At 44.4% G+C, this 19,718-nt stretch overlaps 1 protein-coding gene across 1 annotated transcript in view; it reads right to left on the reverse strand.

The window, feature by feature from the left end:
• Nucleotides 1-19,718, reverse strand: part of STARD3 (StAR related lipid transfer domain containing 3) — a gene marked incomplete in the record, with an annotated part of 483,177 nt that overhangs the window by 165,466 nt on the left and 297,993 nt on the right. Inside the window, 2 exon segments of the mRNA XM_044055044.1 lie at nucleotides 6,630-6,685; nucleotides 6,779-6,874. Coding sequence (XP_043910979.1) covers nucleotides 6,630-6,685; nucleotides 6,779-6,874 — 152 coding nt within the window.

The raw sequence follows: 19,718 nt of genomic DNA on the forward strand, positions 1-19,718 counted from the left end.
GTCGGGAGGTGTCTGGGAGATTTGGGGGAACCCACGAAGGGGATAGAGTATCCTCTGGATATGATCTGATGCACCCAGTGGTCTGTTATGGACTCCCATGCCTCTAGGTGCAAGGACAATCGTCCCCCAACTGCCTCCAGAGTAGAGCAGTTGGGCAACCCCTCAGGGTTGCTGCCTGGGTCTGTCCGAAAAAGGTTCTCAAGACTCAAAATTCCTCGGACCCCCCTCTGGGCCGGCGACCATTGTGTCCCCCTCTGCCTCTTGGGAAAGAAGAGCCCTGAGTGTCCTGGGAATACTGTGACTTCCGGAACCACATCGTTTGCCTTCTCTGGTTCCGGGAAAAGGACCTTTGAGGGTTCGAGAAGCGGATCCCGATGGCAGACAGTGTCTTCCCATCCTTCTCACTCTGGACTTACCAAAGAGTGTAGAGTAGTCATAAGGGGCATTGGCAAAGGACACCTTGAAAGGTTTCGAAAATTAACATAACCTGAGACAGGCATTGTGCCTCATGGACATGCTAGACCCAGTCGCCCTAGCCGCTCCTTCTGTAGCATGTGAAAGGAGTCACATGGATGTGTTAGAGACTGCTTTTAAAGTGGCCATCCTTGTGGAGAAGGGAAGCCTTCTCCTCCTGCGACATGGACTTGGGGAAGACTCCTCCAGCTCCTTTATCAGGTCGCATTGGAGTCTGGTGACATGGGCTAGGTAGTTCAGCACCCTAATCGAAAAGGTAGCTGAAGAGTAAACCCGCTTCCCTAGGCAGTCCATCATTCGCAATTCTCTGTCAGGAGGATGGACCGAAGAACTCTCCTGAGCAAGTTCCTTCTTAGTGACTGCTGCTACCACCATGGCATCTACGGGGGAGCCCTTGTTCCATGCTGGTCTGTCTATGGGGGGAGCTTAAAATCTTATCCGGTCTTTCTGGGATAGGTTCCATGGTGTCCGGTTCTCCTTCCATGCCCGCGAGGTGACCAGATCCACCAAACGATCCATGGGAAGGGACACCCAGGAAGTAGATGGGCCCGTGCCGAAAGTCTCCAGGCACACGGACTAGTCAGAAAAAGGTTTGGGGGCAGACCAACCTCCCCGTTGGCGCAGGATTTCCATGATGTCTCCAAAGGAGGCATCCTCGGGAGGTGACCTAGGGGAACCTTTTCCATCATCCAAGTCCGTGTCCTCAGTGAGGGACTTGGGGGAGTCCAGGTGTCTCCTCTTGCAAGTATGCTTGCGATGTACCTCTCCAGGGGGAGCTCGCAAGACACTTGCTCCTCGGGGAACCGTCTGGACCATTTCGAGCACAGGCTGTCCCTATGGTAAAACAATGGGGACCGTAGACAGAGCCGAGGGGATGGAGTCCGAGGGGGCGGTCAGGGGTCTTGATCCAGCAGAGAGAACCCTTTATACCACGTTGAACGCTGAAGGAGAACCTCCTGAGAAACCATAAGGCGTCTGGTCTCCCTGGGTCCGATGAGAGAATCGGAGCCAAGCCTGAGGTAGATGGAACTCCGAGGGAGGGTCAGAGCCGAAGAAAAGGGTTCCACTATCTTGGATCAGACACCCAAGCTCCGGCTCCGAGAACAGCTCGGATTCGAGCTGGTCGGATCTGACATGCTCCAGGCAGCTGTTAGCGTCGAGGAAGCAGGTACTGTCGGCGCCGACCCCCTGACCAAAGCCAACCTCAGATTTGAATACTCCAAAACAGATGGTCGGATCGGAGAAGGCGAGAGAGGATGGAAAAGGGCAAGCGAGCTCCCGCCCCCTCCTGAAGGAGGGGAGTCTGGCAAAACCCCCATCTGGATCAGAGTACGGATAAACCTCCTCATCATTTTATCCAGATCAATGTCAGACAAGGACCAGGAGGATCTCGACGAGGCCACAGACTCCGACCTAGCGGGTCGGAGCACCGAGGCCCGGGAAGCTGAACGTGTCTCCTCCGGCTCCGGGGGAACCTCGGAGTTCAAATACAAGGGGAGTCACGGATCCATAGTGTCTTTACAGGTGAAGGGAGGTCCGGAGACCTCTTTCGCTTTTCCCTCACCTTCGACTCTCTCTCTCTCCTTCTCTCTACCCCTTTTCCACTCAGCTTCCACAGGCTTTTGTACAGGAGATGGAGTCCCAGCCTGGGAGGGATGGGAAGCCAGGGGAAGAGAGGAAGGAGAGGCAGCCACAGCAGCTGCTGTGACCGAAGCAAGAGACGAGGAAACAGACTCTGAAGGGGGAAGAAGGCCTTTGAGGGCCAACTTGGCCTTCCTATCTTTAGTGGCATGGGGGTTGAAGCCCGCACATATACTGCAGTCCACACTCAGATGGGCCACGCCCAAGCACATAACACACAGAGTGTGGCCATCTGCAGGGGATAACTTATGGCTACACTCAGTGCAATGTTTGAAAATAGGCTTTTTAGCCATACTGTCAGTAGAAAGAGAACTTGAGAAAAAAATTTTCTTTCTTACTGGCGCACACACACCCACTCACCACAGTCATACTCAGAAAACACTGTGGGGGGGGGGGGAGCAAAAAATCCACACAGCAATACAAACTATTCTATTTACTCTAAAACACTACATCTTGACGCACCGAGCAAGGGGAGGAGAAAAGGGAACCTATACTAACACTACCTAACAATTTTGTAGAGAAAAAAGATACTCAAAGGGTTTTTACCCACTTAAAGCTGGAGATCAAGAGATCACAATGAAAAACTATTTGCGGCAAACGAGATCTGGGGATGGAAGGTAGTGGAGGTGTATTATGGGTAAGGGGAGGAGTTTGGAGCTCGGAGCAGATGCTACTAAAAGTTGTTGGCTCAGATCCAATACAGATCTGTAACCCACAGGTTGAAGACCAAATGAAGTAAACTACTTCAGATAGGATATTACTCTGATGAGCTCACTGAACAAATCTCTTCCATTTGCTGGAATAGAGTTTCCTGGTAGAAGGTTTATGGGAAGATAAAAGTATCTGAAGGACAGGTGAAGAGAGTATAGGCTGTCTGGCTATTAATGGAACTGGAGAAGCCAGGCAATCAGCCTGAGGTTAGTTAAGTTTTGATGAATCATGCTGTTAGGTGAGACAGGAGATCTGGAGTTGGATCCAGAATTCAAGGTTGGTTAAGCAAGTGAAGCCAAAGGAAGTGCCCACATGGCATGGAGGGACCATGGAATTGAAATGTCAAGCTTCTGGACTACAGCTCTCCCCTGCTCAGAGGGCAAAATCCCTCAGGTGGAAGCAGAAGCAGAGCTATCCAATGCCAAGGTTCCGATGCAGAGAGATGGCTCCGAAAGCTTCAGAGTCGACTACAACACCTTGGATCTGACAAGGAGGCTTTTGCTCTGAGAGATCTCTGGAACCGACTGGATAGGAGCACTCAGAGAATGCTTTGGATCCAAGGAAAATGTAATCCTTGGATCTGATCCAGATGGCTAGGATCCAGGGACTCAAACAGCCGAGGTAGTCAGAGCAGGAATTTATAGTGGGACAGTACCAGAAAAACTGACCTCCTGACTCAGATGGGTAGGAGCTGAGGGAACACCCATCTGTTCCTGTGTCGACAAAATCTTCCTCAGCACTCTTTCCACATCATCTTCTGAGACTTCTGGAAGAATGAGTGGAAACAAATGGAGACCTAGGTCTTTCCAGGAAAGGGGAAGGTATCTTAGAGGGTACTGGATCCACCAACAGTGAAACAGAGTCCTTGGTTAAATATCCAGTGTTGAAGTTCCAGCAACAGTTGGATCTGACTTGCACTGTAGCAGATCCGATAAGGTCGGATCATGTAATTTTGATTTCTTTGGATCCAAAGAAGTCGGGACAGATCAGACATTTTTGGCTTTTTCGGATCCTAGGGTGAAGACGGATCTTTGTCAGACCTCTTTGTGAGACCTTTTCTTAGAGGTATCTGAAGCAGATGAAGAAGAGAAAGGTTTCTGAGACAAGTTCTTAAGCTGTTTTGCCTTTGTCTTAGTTTTGGGAGAGTTGGCTCCTCATATAGCCTCTCCAAAGGATGAAGGTAAAAGGCCTTTTAGAATCAATTTATTTTTGCTTTCCACTAATGTTCCAGGGTTGAACCAGTGGCAAATCAAGCAGTCTTCCTGTAAGTGAATTGACCCTAGACAGTATACACAAAGTGTGTGCATCAGATTAATGGCAGGTTATGCTCACACTTAGTACACCTTTTAAATCCTGCTGGCACTTTATCTGCCATATTATACAGCAAAAAATAGACAAGAAAAGAAAATATTCTCTACTTAACTTTTTTTTTTACATGGATACAGGAGGGAAAAAAGAAATTACCAACAATGGTATTCAAAACTACAAGAAACTGTAGTACCATGGAAAATAAACTAACAATAGTATCCAAAAGGTACGCAGAGTAGAAGAAAGCAGATAAGATAGAAAAAGGATCAATATACAGGAAAGAGTATGCGATAGGTAAGGGGAATACTTATTCTAAAATTAGAAGAAAAAATAAAGGAACAAGACAATTTTAATCAGACTTATCTCAAACTCACGAGAATAGTAGCACCATGTCTTTTGCTGAAAGCAGCAAACAAGATCTGGGGTAATGGGGTTAGTGCACTGTGGGTAAGGGAGAAGCTCGAGAGTTCTTGGTTGCCACGAGGTTTAGCAAAGGCTGAGTCACATCCGAGGGATCAGATCCAAATCCATCAGTTGAGGCTAGAATGAAAACTGACATCAGATGCATTATTTAAGCAATTGCAAACATTAAAACAAATGATTACTGCGGGGATTGTCCATGATAAAGTGGAATCTTATAGGAAAATGTTAGGTTGATGAAATTATATACTTCTGTATTACCAGGATTAATTAAAACTTAGTACTAGTCAAGTTTTAACAACAAAATCAGAACAGCTCTATGAATGTATTTAATAATTTTAATGAATAATGATTTAAGTGCACATATTTAAATGCATGTTTGATGGCATTAACTCTAAAGTAGTCTATGATTCTATAAGGTGAATGGATCTTCTGTTCAAGAAATATTATATTTTCTTTGCTCAGAGCAGAGAGAATGAAATCCTTCGTACCTTGGCTGGAGACATTTTTTCCAAAAAGGGAATGCCCTTTTCCTTAGCCTACCTTTTCTGCTTTCCTTTCTCTGGGCAAACTGCCTCTAAGGTGAGCTTTTCCTTGTCCAGGGATCTCTCCTTCTTCATGGCTTCACATCTCAAATTTCATTTGAGAACCAATTCATTTCTTCTATCCAACAGTGCCCTGTAGGTAAAGTTTCTGCAAATGGCATAGTCAGAATCTAAATGTCCCACCCCAAGGCACACCACTGATGTCTTGGTGTGGTTGTTTTGTGTCCACAATTTTTGTATTTTTTTAAATCAAAGTCCTTTACCTTTTTATCTATACATTCAGTCAATGTAAACAACAAGCAGTAAACAGCAAAAGCATCCCATCTACTTAAACAAGTATGTCAAGGAATTACAGCCAAAGAAAAATTAAGTTGCAGGGAAAGTCAAAAACTGTTCTAATAATTTTTCATTTTTTTAATGAGGGACCAGAAAGAAATAAAGAGGGGAAGTTTGAGTGGAAAACACTGAAGAAAAGGAGAACAAAAACATAGTACATGCTTGTACATAAAACACTTCTGTCCAGAAGAAGGTATATTAAAAAATATATATTGGCTTGAGCTTGCATAGAAATGGTGTGGCTGTAATGGTGGCAAGGATATCTGAAGAAACGGGTTTATGAGATGAGGAGAAGCTGGAGCTTACAAGAAGTGTAGTTGCTACGAAAAAGGTGCCAAGGTAACCATTCCAGCAGTGTCCATGCAGGACTAGAATAAATCAATCTTTTCTTTGCTTATTGGACCATTCAACACTAACTATATAAAAGTGGTGTAAGTAGTAGATACAACACCAATGCCCAAGCACACCACATTGCACGGTTTCTCCTTGCCCAAGAAGAATGCACTGCATAACTAAGTTGTTTGGGTAATTATGTGTGGAAAGACTGCCAAACATAGGGGTTGACAAAGTGAAGGTGAATGTTGACATCTGCCATTACGAGTACCTAATTATTCTGCATTGGTAGTAGGCAAATGGGGCATTCAAATTCTGCTTCTGCATGGAGAATTGCTAAAGGTTTCCAATAACCATAATGTACCTTTTCCAGAGGTAAAAATACCTATCCCAAGTGCAGTTAACATGAGTTCACTCAGCTTCTTCCAAAAACCTAAGACAATTAACTCCCAATAACTCAAAAGGCTAAGATTATCATGCATATATTAGAACAGTGCCACCATACACTAATACACCAGCCTCCAGGCAGTGAACTGCCAAAACAAGCAAATAACTTCAACTTAACCATGTCCAAACAGTTTTACAAATCCCATACTTGTGTCTCATTCTGTTGCATATTCCTGTTGAAAAGTTCACCAACTAAACAGTGCAATTAGAAACAAGTAGTTTAACAACATGGCATGTTACCAATGTATATAATTCAGTCATCATCATCAGTGGATAAGCAAAGAGGACAATGCAATTCATGCCAAGCTGTGAAACTAATAGATTCTTCTCCTAGCTAGAGAAATGTGCAAAAATTTCCAGGTTTCATAAAACACACTTGACAATGCATCTCTAATGTAAAACTAGAAGGCATACCTGAGGGGTCACAGCTCTTCTTCCTGCACCCTCATCATTTTCCTCATCATCAGAACCTGCAATAACAACGAAACAGAAAGCAGCACATCAAAGAATCTAATGGAATAAAAATTATAACAATCTGTGTAGAGGACACAAAAATGACATACCGGCAAAGGATTCTGGTGGGGAATAAAATCTCGCCTCAGAACCTGCACCATATAGAAGTGGCGCCTGTGCTGCAGCAGCCTGGGCAGCAAAATACACTACAGAAAGAAAAAGCAACAGTTTAAATCCTGCAACATTTACTGCAAAAAGAAACAAACCACTAACTTTTCAAACTGATCCTCCACTTTGCAGCAGTAAACAGCATATAATACTTTACAGTTTGTAAAGCAGGAGTTACTTGCTCTGGTACAACACAGTGAGAACACACCTAGAAAAAGACTCCGACCCACTGTCTCTTCAAGATCAAAGCCTGCAACTAATTTACAAGAAATATTCTTCTGACTCATATTAAAGCACACCTCTAAACTGAAACGGGGCAAATTTAGGAGTAATCAGGGACACTTTTTAAATGTTAGTACTATTAACTTGAGATGTTGACAGAATAAAAGAATATGAAATGATATACATTTTAAGAAGTAAAAGTATTCTATGACTACAGTTGTCATTATAGTGTAATTCACCACCTTTTCTCAAATTTCACCAGTTTTAGAAGGGATAAAAAGGGAACAGAGCTAAAACCTTAAAATCAGGGGCAGTTAAGATGCATGTATTTGAGTAGTGAACTGACAACTCCCTTCCATTAAAAGAGTTTCAGAAACAAAGCTTTGGGGTATTCTGCACAAGATGAAGAACAAAAAACCTTAAAGATCATGTCTACATGTGCGAAATCACCTTTGTTTTTTGTACACAAAAAGAGCTTCCAAGCATAATTATGCATATGCACACTTTTTAATACAAAAAAACAAAGGTTGTTCCACACCCCTGGATTAAAAAACGCTTCTGAATGCAGAAGACTAAATGTAGTAAGCCAGGTTTGCAGCATTAACATTCATAGGACAGCAAAGAATGATTGTGCCATTCTGGTTTCCAGCACTAGTACTGTTGGATTAGTGTAGATAAGTATGGTAAATTAGTGATGTAATCACCAAATTGTTAAATTAACAGTTTAGCAGAAAACTATATCATTTGTTTTTTGCTAAACTGAACATTCTTCCTTGTTTTGGACTACTGCTTTGACACAGAAGCTCATCCATTTATCACCCTTGAGTTTACTTTCATTCTAGGTGAACACCCATTCATACTTTCCAGAAAACGATCTCTGAATTTCCATCCACAGGCCGTTCCCTCCTCCACTTTTCCCAACTGTCCTAGCTCTGCACCTCTACCACCAACTGCTTGTAGTCCACAACTCTGCAGTCTCACATTTCTGTACTTAACTATTTTCTAGGTCTCCATTCCAATATCTAAAGTGAGGCATACTACAGTATTGGTTACGTCTGTCAGTGAAGATCTCAATCTCATCTTAATATCAAACTCTGCCCAACCTGACAAGGACAAAATGTAAAATGCTGTTTTGCCTTGAGCTTAAAGATAAAGTTTAATTTTATTAAGGTGTCTGGAACTAAACATTCATATGCTATAATAAAAGAATAGATAAAAAACAGTAAAACAAATACACAATAGTACAAGTTATAACAATAACTTCCAACAAAATAAGTTATAACAAATTATGTACATGAACTACAGCTTGCAATGAGGACAGCCTCGGTTGCATGCAAGTTCAAAGATATATGATTTTGGGAAGTTCTTCAAACCATTCATTGTGATGGACCCTCTCAACCTTGTGGATATTCCAGAGAGGAGAACCTTTAAAAGCAAAGGCACGGATGTCAGAGTTTTCAAACTGTGCATCCGAAGTCTGACAAATTTATCAGTATTTTCTGTTTGAATTTGGGCTCTGGATTATGTAACTACATCTGCAGTGCTGATCAAATTTTTATTTACTAACAGCACTTACTATATGCGTGTGTATTTTCCTCACACTGCTTGAAAATTTCATTTTTTTCAGTGTTTATTTTGTTGGTATATTCAAATTTTGTGTGCAATGTTTTGCAAAAAGTGCTTAGGAAATGAGCACTGTAATAACCTTCAACTTGAAAATGTCAGCGGTGCCTATGCACCAGGCACATGCTGAAAGGTAGGGGGTCCAGAGGCCTGGCAAGCAGGGGTTACCCATGTAGAGTTAAGAACACTATGTCCAAAAGTTTAAGTATTATCCTGTGCTGAACAGGGAGCCAGTGAGGCTCACTCAGAATTGATGTATTATGTTATCTTGATACCCTCACTAAGTAACTAAGCTGCAGAAGTTTGAACAAGCTGCGGTCAGTCAAGTTCACAGTCCACACCAAGAACAGCACACTGCAGCAGTTCATCCAGGAGGAGACAAAGGTATTTACCACTATAGGAAGGCCTGTGGGTGAAGACTGTGTGCAAGGTCATTACTGACTTCATAAGCTTTCTTGCCAACAACTCTTCAAGTTCCCAAAGGTTCCTTTACAAATCACTTTAAAAATCACATCTCAAGTAAAATGCAACAACTGCATGCCTCTGGGTCCTCTACTGGTGGACCTTTCCTACAATCTCCTTTAAGCTTGGTCAAACTTTCTACTTCAGGAAAGTTATGTATTAGTACAGACCACCTACTAGAAAAAATAAATAAAAACGTGGCTGCTAAAAGCTCCCCACTTCGTTTTTTTTTTTTTTTTTTTTTTATAAATAGCAGCTCTGAGTACTGCGGGATCTTTAATTAATATGAAACCTATCCCTCACTAATGGTATCCTGCCTACTGTCTTGAAACATGCTATTAGTTTTCTCTATCTAAAACCTCCTCTACTGCCAGTACTCATGGCATTTGCCCATTTGCCACCATATGCCTGCTAAGTGAAGCCCTTCGCTGTTCAGCTTTGCTACCTATGACTAAGTGTAAACCAGACAAAGTTTCAAACTCGGAGTACACTTCACTAATCTCTAACTCACTGTTCTCTATTCCTCACAGGCGATAATTGCTGGTTTGGTTCACATCTGCCTGTTAGCAAAGACTCTGAGGTTTCTGGCCTTTTTATTTTCATCTGCGGTTGTGGAGGCAAATAGCCCCAGGCAAGAAAGAAGTTATTGGGGATTCTGCCTGCAAAAAATGTTATGTACTCACCATAACGTTCCATGTATGCTGTCCATCTCGTCTTCATTCTTTACTGGTTGGGTTTGGAACCGATCTTGGGTTCCAACACAGCCTAATACAAAGCTCAAGGTCTTCCACTAGCTCGTGGCTAAACCCTATCCCATGATGCTCTTGGAGAGCTCCCTAGATCTTCTTGTTTGCAGATAAAGCTAATTAAAGGTCACCGAATAAGTGATAGAGCAATGAAGAAGGTCAAGGACATAAATAGTCAATTTTCACCAGCTCGGTCCTCCAAGAGCAAAAGGCTGGGGGCAGGAAGGTAGGATGTAAGAATGAAGGCGAGATAGGACAACACACACGGAACATTATGGTGAGTTCATAGCATCTTTATATGATGTTGCCCCATGTCACATTCATTCTTTACTGGTTGGGACACTGTTTCTAGCACCATCTTTGCTGGGTGGCTCAAGGGAGAATATTCTTCAGAACAGTGGACCCAAAGGAGGCCCTGTTCATGGAGGCCAAATCCACTTTGCAATGAGTGAGCGATAACGGTACAAGGCCTTGCCCATGTCGCTGCAGCACAAACGGTGTCAACAGGTAATCTCAGCCTGAAGGCAGAAGAGGTTGCAGTGGCTCTTGTAGAATGTCCTTTCACTTTATCAGAAAGTTCCTTTTTTTTTTGATTAGTAAATAAAGGTAATACAATCTGATAGCCACGCTGAAAATGTGACTTGACACAAGAACACATTTTTTCAAGTCTGAAAAGGATACAAATAACTGGTCTAATTTTCTGAAATCCTTTGTTCTATACAAACAACTGGTCTAATTTTCTGAAATCCTTTGTTCTATACAAGTAGAAACATAATTGCCTATGTACATCTAGTTGGTGCAGCATATATTCTGCTTTGTTGCCATAATTAGGGGAAAAAATGGGTAATTCTATGGACTGATTCAGGTTAAGTTCTGCACACCCTTTGGGTAAAAAGGATGGGTTTGTTAGTAGGGATACTTGTGGAAACGCATGTGGGGGGGGGGGGGCGCCTTAAGGACACTGCTTGCAGCTCTGACACACTTCTTGCAGAGGTAACAGCTATCAAGAGAATTATTTTCCAAGTAAGATACTCGAGGTTGCAGAATGATGCTGGCTAGAAAGGGGGAAGGATCAAACACAACAAAACAAAATTTAAAGTCCCATGGCGGTGGAGGGACTTTTATTGTCTTAATAAATAAAAAGAGTACCTTTCAGAAAGGCTTTTCAAAGTCTGTGGAACATGATGTTAGAGCCTGATTCTCCCAAATGAAAATTAGATATGGCAAAGAAGAAGTCAGCTGGACCCGAATAGTAGCTGCAACTGCCCTTTCATTACACATTTTTTTCCAGGAATTCAGGAATAGAGGCTACTGGGGCAGATAAGGGATCAATGTGATTATTGGGCCCTGCCCATGAACAGAATCTTTTCCATTTGCTTTTATTCAACCTTCTTGTTGAAGCTTTATAGGACAAGATCAAAATATGCTTTACTGACATAGAAAGGTTAGGGAGCAAGGCTATGGTTGGAATCTGAACGGCCAAGCTGTCAACTTGAGGGTATGGAGGAAGGGGTGGAGCATCCCTGATGCATGGGTCAGGAGGTCTGGAACTGGGTCCAGAATCCACGGCTCCTCCTGGAGATGAGGCCACAGGAAGGGAAACCAGATTTGATGAAGCCAGTATAGGACGATAAGCATTAAGTTCCTAAGTGACTGGCTTTCTGAAGAACCTTTGGAATTAAGGGAAAAGGAAGAAAAGGTGTAGAGGAGACCCCAGGGCCAATCGTGAACAAGTGCATTCCTTTGGTGACTCCCCGCACAGGGGGGATCAGGGCAAAATAGCTGCTGCATTTGGTATTCATGGACATTGCAAAAAGGTTGCAGCAATAGGCAGAAGTATACAGAAGTCAGGGGGCTGGAGAGACGGTAACCAGGACTGCAACAGTGAATACACTCTAACATCTACATTTATGATAAGTGTACACAAATGTACTATGTTCTTCATGTTTCACTGTTGCAGTCATCACATTTGGGTTGATTCCCAAAGCTGAAGATGGGTGGAGGCAGTCAAGAAGCATTAGGGCTGGCAAGCAGGCCCTGGAAGACTACTGTGGCAAATCCAGCTCTGGATTTAGACAAGATAGGCAAGTGGTAATGCTAGGTGAAGGTGTGTACAGAGCTCCAGGTTGCAGCTCCCAAGATGTCCCTGGTAGGGACTCCCCTGAGAAATGCTGTAGAGACTGATGTAGCCCTAGTGGAATGTGTTCTGATCCCCTGTGGGGTAGGTTTCCCATGGTATTTGTAGCAGAAATGGATGCAGTGTGCTATCCATTTAGAAATGGTTTGCTTTGAAATGGCCCTGCCCTCTGCCCCTGTAGCAAAGCTGACTAGCAGCTGGTCAGATTTTCTGAAAGGTTTAGCCCTTTCCAGATAGAACCTAAGCTGCCTGTGCATCTCCAGGGAGTGCAGGATCCTTTCCCCTTTATTTTGAGGATTAGGGAAAAAGGTTGGCAAATGAATGGATTGGTTTAAAGCCACACTAAATACCACCTTGGGCATAAATGATGGGCTAGTCTTGAGGGAAACCCTGTCCACATGGAAGATAATGAAGGGATCCACGGCCATAAGGGCCTGCAATTCAGACACTCTTCTTGCTGAAGTGATGGCTAGAAGTAAAGCTGTTCTCCAGGAGAGGAATTTTAACTCTGCTGAAGCAAGCAGGTTCAAAGGGTGGAAGCCTGAGTTTTTCCAATACAAAGTTAAGTTCCCAGGCTGGAGTGGGAGCTCTCCTTGGGGGGGGGTCTTAAATATTTGGCTCCTCTCAGAACTGTTTGACCACAGGATGAGAGAAGAGGGGTGGGCTCAGTATTATAATGAGCTGAGATGGCAGAGGCATGAATCTTAACTGAAGAGAAGGATAGGCCTTTGTGGAACATTTCTGTTAAGTAATCTAGTATATGAGGTAAGCTGGGCACCGTTGTGTCCATTCCTTGAGGGTGGCTCCAAGAACAGTATTTTTTCCATTTTTCTGAAACGGATTTTCTAGTACTAGGTTGCTGGTGATGAGTCCAGGGGATGAGCCAGGCTACCAGGTTTGGGGTTTGTAGTGGAGGATGCAAAATCTGGCCCTCCTGCTGGGACAGCTGGGAGGGGGTCTGAAGCAGGTGCCATGGTGGCAGTACTGTCAGACTGCGCAAAAGTGGGCACCAGTGCTGGCATGGCTAGTCTGGTGCGATCAGGATTGTCCTTGGCTTGTCCTGTTTGATCTTTAGTAGAACCTTCAAGAGGAGGGGCAGAGGGGGAAAGGCATAGACTGAGAGGTTTTCCCATGTAAAGGACAGAGTATCCACTATCCATGCTTGGCTTTGGGGTGTTCTGGTGCAATATTTGCTCAGTTGATAGTTCTGAGGGGAAGCAAGGAGGTCCATCTCTGGTGTCCCCCCACCTGTGGATCAGAAGCTTGAATAATTTGGGTTCCAGTTTCCACTTGTGTGGGCCCATTAGATTTCTGCTTAAGTCATCTGCCAGTCAATTTAGTTTGCCTGGCAGGGATTGAGCTTGCAGGTGCACTCGATTGCTCTAGGCTGTGTTCCACAGAGCCATAGCTATCCTGCAGAGTGGGTAGGAATGGGTTCCCCCCTGCTTGTTTATGTACTACATAACTGTGGAGTTGTCTATCTTTATCAATAGTTGCACTGGAAGAATAAGGCTTTTGAAGGCTGTCAGAGCAATCAGTACAGCTAACATTTCTTTTTGACTGATGTGCAGATGCATTTGCTTTGGGCTCCATTTGCCTTGAATACACTGTCCTGCCATGTGAAACCCCCATGCATAGTCTGATGCGTCTGTTAGGGTTTGGGCGGCAGAGGGTTGAGTGAAAGGGAGTCCTTCGTTGTGGTAGCAGGCCTCTGCCCACCAAAGGAACTCTGCCCTTTGGCAAGGAATGATAGGAATCATTGTTTCCAGGTCCTGAGAATGTTGACACTAGAGACTTTTTAAGTACCACTGAAGTTTCTTCATATGCAGTCTTGCATATAGAATTATTAGAATGCAAGAGACCATGAACCATAGGACTTGCAGTATTTTTCTTGCAGATAGCTGGGTTTTGGTGGCCAGTAGATTAAAGTAGTAAATTTGTTTTTCTGGAGTGAGGAAAGCCATCTGGGAAGTTGTGTTTAAGCTTGCTCCCAGGATTACAATCTGTTGGCTGGGTACCTGATGTGATTTCTTTTCGTTGATGGTGTACCCCGGTGAAGTTAAATGTCTCTCTACAAATGTCAGGTGCTGGAGTAGCAATTTCTGACTGTCTGCCTGAATCAGGCAATCGTCCAAGTAAGGGTAAATTTGAATTTTTCTCTGCTAGCAATATGAAATGGATGGAACTAGGCATTTTGTGAATACCCTGGGCGCAATAGATGAGCCAAAGGGAAGTGCAGAGAACCGATTGTGCATAAAGCCTGCTCTGAAACATAGATATCTCCTGCAAGATTCCCTTATGGGAATGTGCAGATAAGCTTCTTTTAAGTCTAGGGTGGCTAACCAGGAGTTCTTGGCTAGCACAGGAAGCAGCTGTTGGAGAGTAAGCATTTTGAACCTTGGAACCACCAGGAAGGTGTTGAGAGTAGACAGATCCAGGATAGGGCGTCAAGAGATTTCTTTTCTGGGTACCAGAAATAGTCTGGAATAAAAACCTTGTCCCCTTTGCTCTGCTGAGACAGCTTGAATAGCATTGACACTTGCTTTGGGCCTCTGCCCACTGGTTTGGGGGGAGGTCTGGCCATCCACTTGGGGTTGACAGTGAGTGGAAGCAGAATCTGTATCCCTGGGATACAATGTTCAAGCCCAATCTGTCCTGGGTGATGTACTCTCAGTTTTTTGCATGCAGGGCAAGTTTTCCTCCTAAGGGTGCAAGTACTTGGGCAAGGCTTGGAAGAGTTGAGGATAAGTCATTGCGAGATTTTACCACAGGATGGTGGCTTACTACTCCCTGTTTTAGAGGTGGGAACACTCCATTGCTTAGCTCTGTGCATACACCGAGACTGTGATCTTGGTGGTCTGCTGCCCCTAGGTTTGGACTGAAAAGGTCTGGGAGGGATGGGAAAGGACCAAATTTTTGAAGGCCAATGCCTACTGAATCTAGGTGGCTATACCTGTAGGAAATCTTTTAACAGTTTGCACAGATTTAGCTTTTTCCTCCATCTTTTTGAAGACTTCTGCGTTATTGCCAAACGGGCATTCTTGATTCAATGGTGCATCTAGTAATTTTACTTTGACACGGTCTAGCAAGATTTGTTCCTTAAGCCAAGCATGCCTAAGAACAGACCCAGTGACAGCAGCCCTGCAAGATCAAAACCACATTGCAAAGTATGTTTTACAACTTGGTTAGCAGAAATCATTAACTCTTGTAAATCTTTATGTTCGGCACAATCAGGAATCAACATAATTTTCTGTTTAAGTATCTCCATAATATGTTGCTGATACTTTAACATATGAAACTGGCAATTTAAAGCCCTGATGGCAAGAGTAGCAGAGGTGTATACCTTCTTACCCAATCTGTCTAAAGCCCTAGAGTCCCTTTCTGAAGGGATAGGGTTTTTGGCTGCTGTAGCCTTAATGCCTTTACGTCCCTGGGAGATGGTCTCTGGATCCGCAGTAGGATTCTTAAAGAGGAACTTGTGGGAGTCAGGTACTCTGTAGTACCAGTCAGGTTTCCTGGGAGCTGGAGGCAAAGTATCAGGGGTAAGGCTGGATTTCAAGAAGACATCATCTACAATTCCCAGAACAGGAGAGATAGCTAGAGGCCGGTGCTGAGGCAAGTTTAAAAATTCCCTGAGTCTCTTTTTGGACTGTGGGAAGTCCTGGCACTCCCAGCAGAAATGCTCTCCAGGGGTATGCAGGGTTTCACCAAAGGAAAAATCTTCTGGTGGGGAAGCAGAAGGGATGGAATCCTCTGTGTCAGAATCCTCATAGGTAGATAAGGGTATGTCCAGGTAATCAGAAGGATCAGAGTCAACAGACTCATGATTTGAAGAATTAGAAGGAAAATCAGTTCTTGGTCTTTTTGAGCGGGAAGGCTGGCATCCCCTAATTAAACTAATAAGATCTTCAGCCATTCTAAGCATTTGTTTCTGAGGCATGTGGGCCTGAGAATGTGCTTTGGTCGTCTATTTCCTAGGCGTAGTGCAAACTCTGTGCCTAAGAAATTCAGCATTTTTGGTTTGAAACAAAGTCGTTGGCTTAATATGAAAATCGGAAGGCCTGAATACACCCTCAGAAGCCAGTGCCTGCACAGCTGCTCCAAACCCATCCAAGGTAGAGACATCCGCAGGTTCCATAGTCAAAGAAGCATCTTGCGGCATACCGGACTCCAAATGGGTCACAGTAGAGGCCTGCGAATTTGTAGAAGTGTGCATCAGGGGCTGCGAAAGCACCTCACTGAGTACTGGTGACTTGCTTAATGAAAGCGTCGTCAGCAGTTTTGGACCTATGCGGTCTGTCTCTAGTCTTTATCTTTACGTTTTTTCGGAAGATCGGTAGTCGGATGGCTTATCGAAGCCATTTCAGAATACAGAGAACGAGAGCAAAATAATTTAGCGACAAAAAGCGCCTGACGAATAGTTTGGGCGTTGAACAAGGCACAAAATAGACAGCGAGGAACATCGTGGTCTGGGCCTAAACAGGTGACGCAGTAAGAATGAAAATCTCTGTGAGGTATTTGCTTTCCACAGGCATGACAATTATTAACTTTTTCTGACATCGGTTAGAGCAAGAAAAAAGGATCCCCAATGGGGTACTTATTTTTAGAAGACTTCAGGTCTGAAACTCAAAAAACGAAAATTTCAGGAAGTGGCCGACCGGCACTTGCGAACTGCTTCTACTTCAGACACTGCATGGCAAGAAAAGCTTATGTAATGGAGTCTGCTGCATGTTTTATACCCCTGACGACCTGACATCAAGGAAGAAGCGACAGTATCCGACACAGAAATCCCAAGACTCCGGTATTCAGGCCGACTAAGGGCTACCTGCAGGCAGATAACCCAAATGTGATGACTGCAACAGTGAAACATGAAGAACATCCTCTGGATACGATACTTTGTTCTCACTTGTCTTTTGTTATCAACAGCCAGGCTTTTTGGCACAAAGAATAGCAGTCCCCAACTGCCTCCAGAGATGGACAGGTGGGCCTCCTTTTAGGAGCGCTGAAAGGGCTTACCAAGTAAGGATTTCCTGTTGAGCTGGTTTTGCAGACCCCCTCTGTTGCGTGGTTGGTGTCTTCCATTGGTACTTCCCCCTCTGCTCCTGGGGGAAGAATCACCACGTGTCCTGGAATGCTCTCTGGCATTTTCAAAGCCATATTTTGCCCCCTTTCTGACCTTTTGGATTAGGACTGGTAGGCAAGGAAAAACAGACTCCAATGGCAGACCGTGCCTTTCCTTCTCATTCACACCTGGTTAGTGTGCCTTTAACTTTGGACTCTAACAAGGACAAGCCATCGAAAGGGTTGTTAAAGGAAGATTTAAAAGGTTTCGCAAAGTCACACAAGCACATACAGGAATGCCTCTTTAGGGAATTTTCTGAACCTGATGCCCTGCTCACTCCATCCGCTGCACAGGAAGTGAGACTCATGGAGGAGTTGACCACTGAAGTTAAGGTGGAGAGCTGAGAAAAAAACCTTATCTGATACCCCTGAAGCTACTGAACCTTGGAGGGTATCTCCTAGCTCTTTCAGGAGAGGTCTCTGAAGCCTAGTAAAGTGAGTCAGATAATTCAGCGATTTTAGTGCAAAAGTCGCTGAAGAGAACATATACATTCCATATCTGTCCATGTCTTTGTTCAGCAGATGGACAGAAGAGGACATCTCTGAAAGTTCCTTTTTGGTAGCTGCCACTGCTGCCACCATAGCATCTACTGGGATACCCTTGGTAAGAAAATCCTTATCTGAAGGTGCAGTAATGAATTTGTTCGGCCAAGGAAAAGGTTACACCAAGTCTGGAGAATCCCACGCCTTTTGACTACCTAATTCCATCAGTTCGAAGGGCGGAAACACCCAAGTGGCAGAAGGGTGACACCCAAAAGCCTTCAGGTATACAGACTCCTCCTTAGAAGGGTTGATAGGCTTCCAGCCACCTCTCTGTTTTAAGCATTTCCAGGATGCCTGCAAAGAAGACATCCTCAGAGGGTGACCGTGGGGACCCTTCTGACTCATCAAGGTCTGAATCAGAGGTGATGGACTCCTCTGGGGAATGTAAATGCTTCCCTCTTGCATAGTCTCTTCCAAGGGATCTCTTCAGATGGTTATTCTGGAGAGGTTTCGGAAGACGGGTTCATCCAATGGGGCACCCTGAGGCCTAGGGTCTCCACTTCTCTCTGGATGCAGTGGTGCCGAGACAGAAACTGGTGCCTTTTAGGGGAAGAATGCCCGGAGCTGAGAGTGGACCTGTCTGTGCAGACAGCACTCTCATTACCTCAAAAGCTTCCCACTCCTGGTCTGAGGAGACTCTGCTCCGAAGAACCAGAGGGAATCTCCGGAACCAAGGGGATCTGCTTCAAGGCCGAAGTAGGAGCTGAGCTCACCAAGCAGACACCCCGAGAGGCAAGCTCTGATCAGACTGTCCTCCTCGGACCCGAATGAAGAGCGTTGGCTCCTAGACTCAGAGTTTGGATTGAACCGAGGATGTCGGAGCAGTAGCCTGAAGCAAAAAAACATGAGATATGTAGCTTGCTATAGATCCCCCACTATGCCCCAATAGTCTCACTACACCTTTCTAAACATACTGGAAAATATTAAGATACAACCAAACACCCTAATACTGGGTGATTTCAACTACCCTGCCATTAACTGGGAAAACTACTCGTATACAAACACCTTTGCCCAACGGTTCTTGGAATTCATAAATTCCAATGCCCTGGATTAACTAATCCATTGTCCTGTCAGGGGCTCCAATATCCTAGACCTGGTCATTACCAACATGGGAAATCAATGCTCCATACCTATGGTCACCCCCTCGTTGGTCAGGTCTGACCATACGCTAATCACCCTTAACATCCACATCCCACCCCCATCCCCACCCCCAGTAAGGAAACCTCCATAAAAAACTTCTCCAAAGCCAACTTCATGCTACTCAAATCAGAAGGGACAAACTTCATGATGCCCATGCAGACGGGAACTGAAAGTTCGACTGCTGAATCCAACACTAAGGTACTGTACAAGCACTTCCACTCATGCATGAATCGTGCCATCCCAAATAAAACCAAGATGCTCTCCTCCAAAAAAAGGAAGCCAATCTGGTGGTCCCCTGCCATAAACTAACTTTACAACAAAAGGAAGAAACTGTTGCAGAAGAGGAAAATCCCAGGATGCAAAAAACTCCCTTACCAGCCTCAGTAAGAAGCTGAGATCCCTCATAAAATCCTCCAAAGCTAGTTATGAAAATAAAATTGCCAAAGATTCCAAAGACAACCACAAGGCATTCTATAACTAGGTCAAGAATCTAAATGGCAATGCTCAGATCTGCTCTAAGCTACAACAGAATGGCATTAAATATACTGATCCCAAGGATACTGCCAATATCCTGGCAGACCAATTCAGTGCCAACTTCACCCCCCCTGCACCCCCTAAACGGCCCTTCTCAATACCGGAAGACTGCCAAATTCCGGTAATAACGGCCACACAGGTAAAAAACATACTCGCCAAAGCTAAGAATACAGCATCCATGGGACCAGATGACATCCCCGGCTGTGTATTACATGAACTACAAAATGAACTGGCACCTCACCTAAGTGTCATGTTTAATCATAGCCTTACCTCAGGCTTCTTGCCCACTGAGTGGAGCACAGCTACAGTTATCCCACTACACAAGGGGAGATCCACCTTGGATCCCGGAAACTA

Source organism: Protopterus annectens, chromosome 13.part0, assembly GCF_019279795.1.
Source record: "Protopterus annectens isolate FY-2018-M chromosome 13.part0, PAN1.0, whole genome shotgun sequence".
Taxonomy (NCBI): domain Eukaryota; kingdom Metazoa; phylum Chordata; order Ceratodontiformes; family Protopteridae; genus Protopterus; species Protopterus annectens.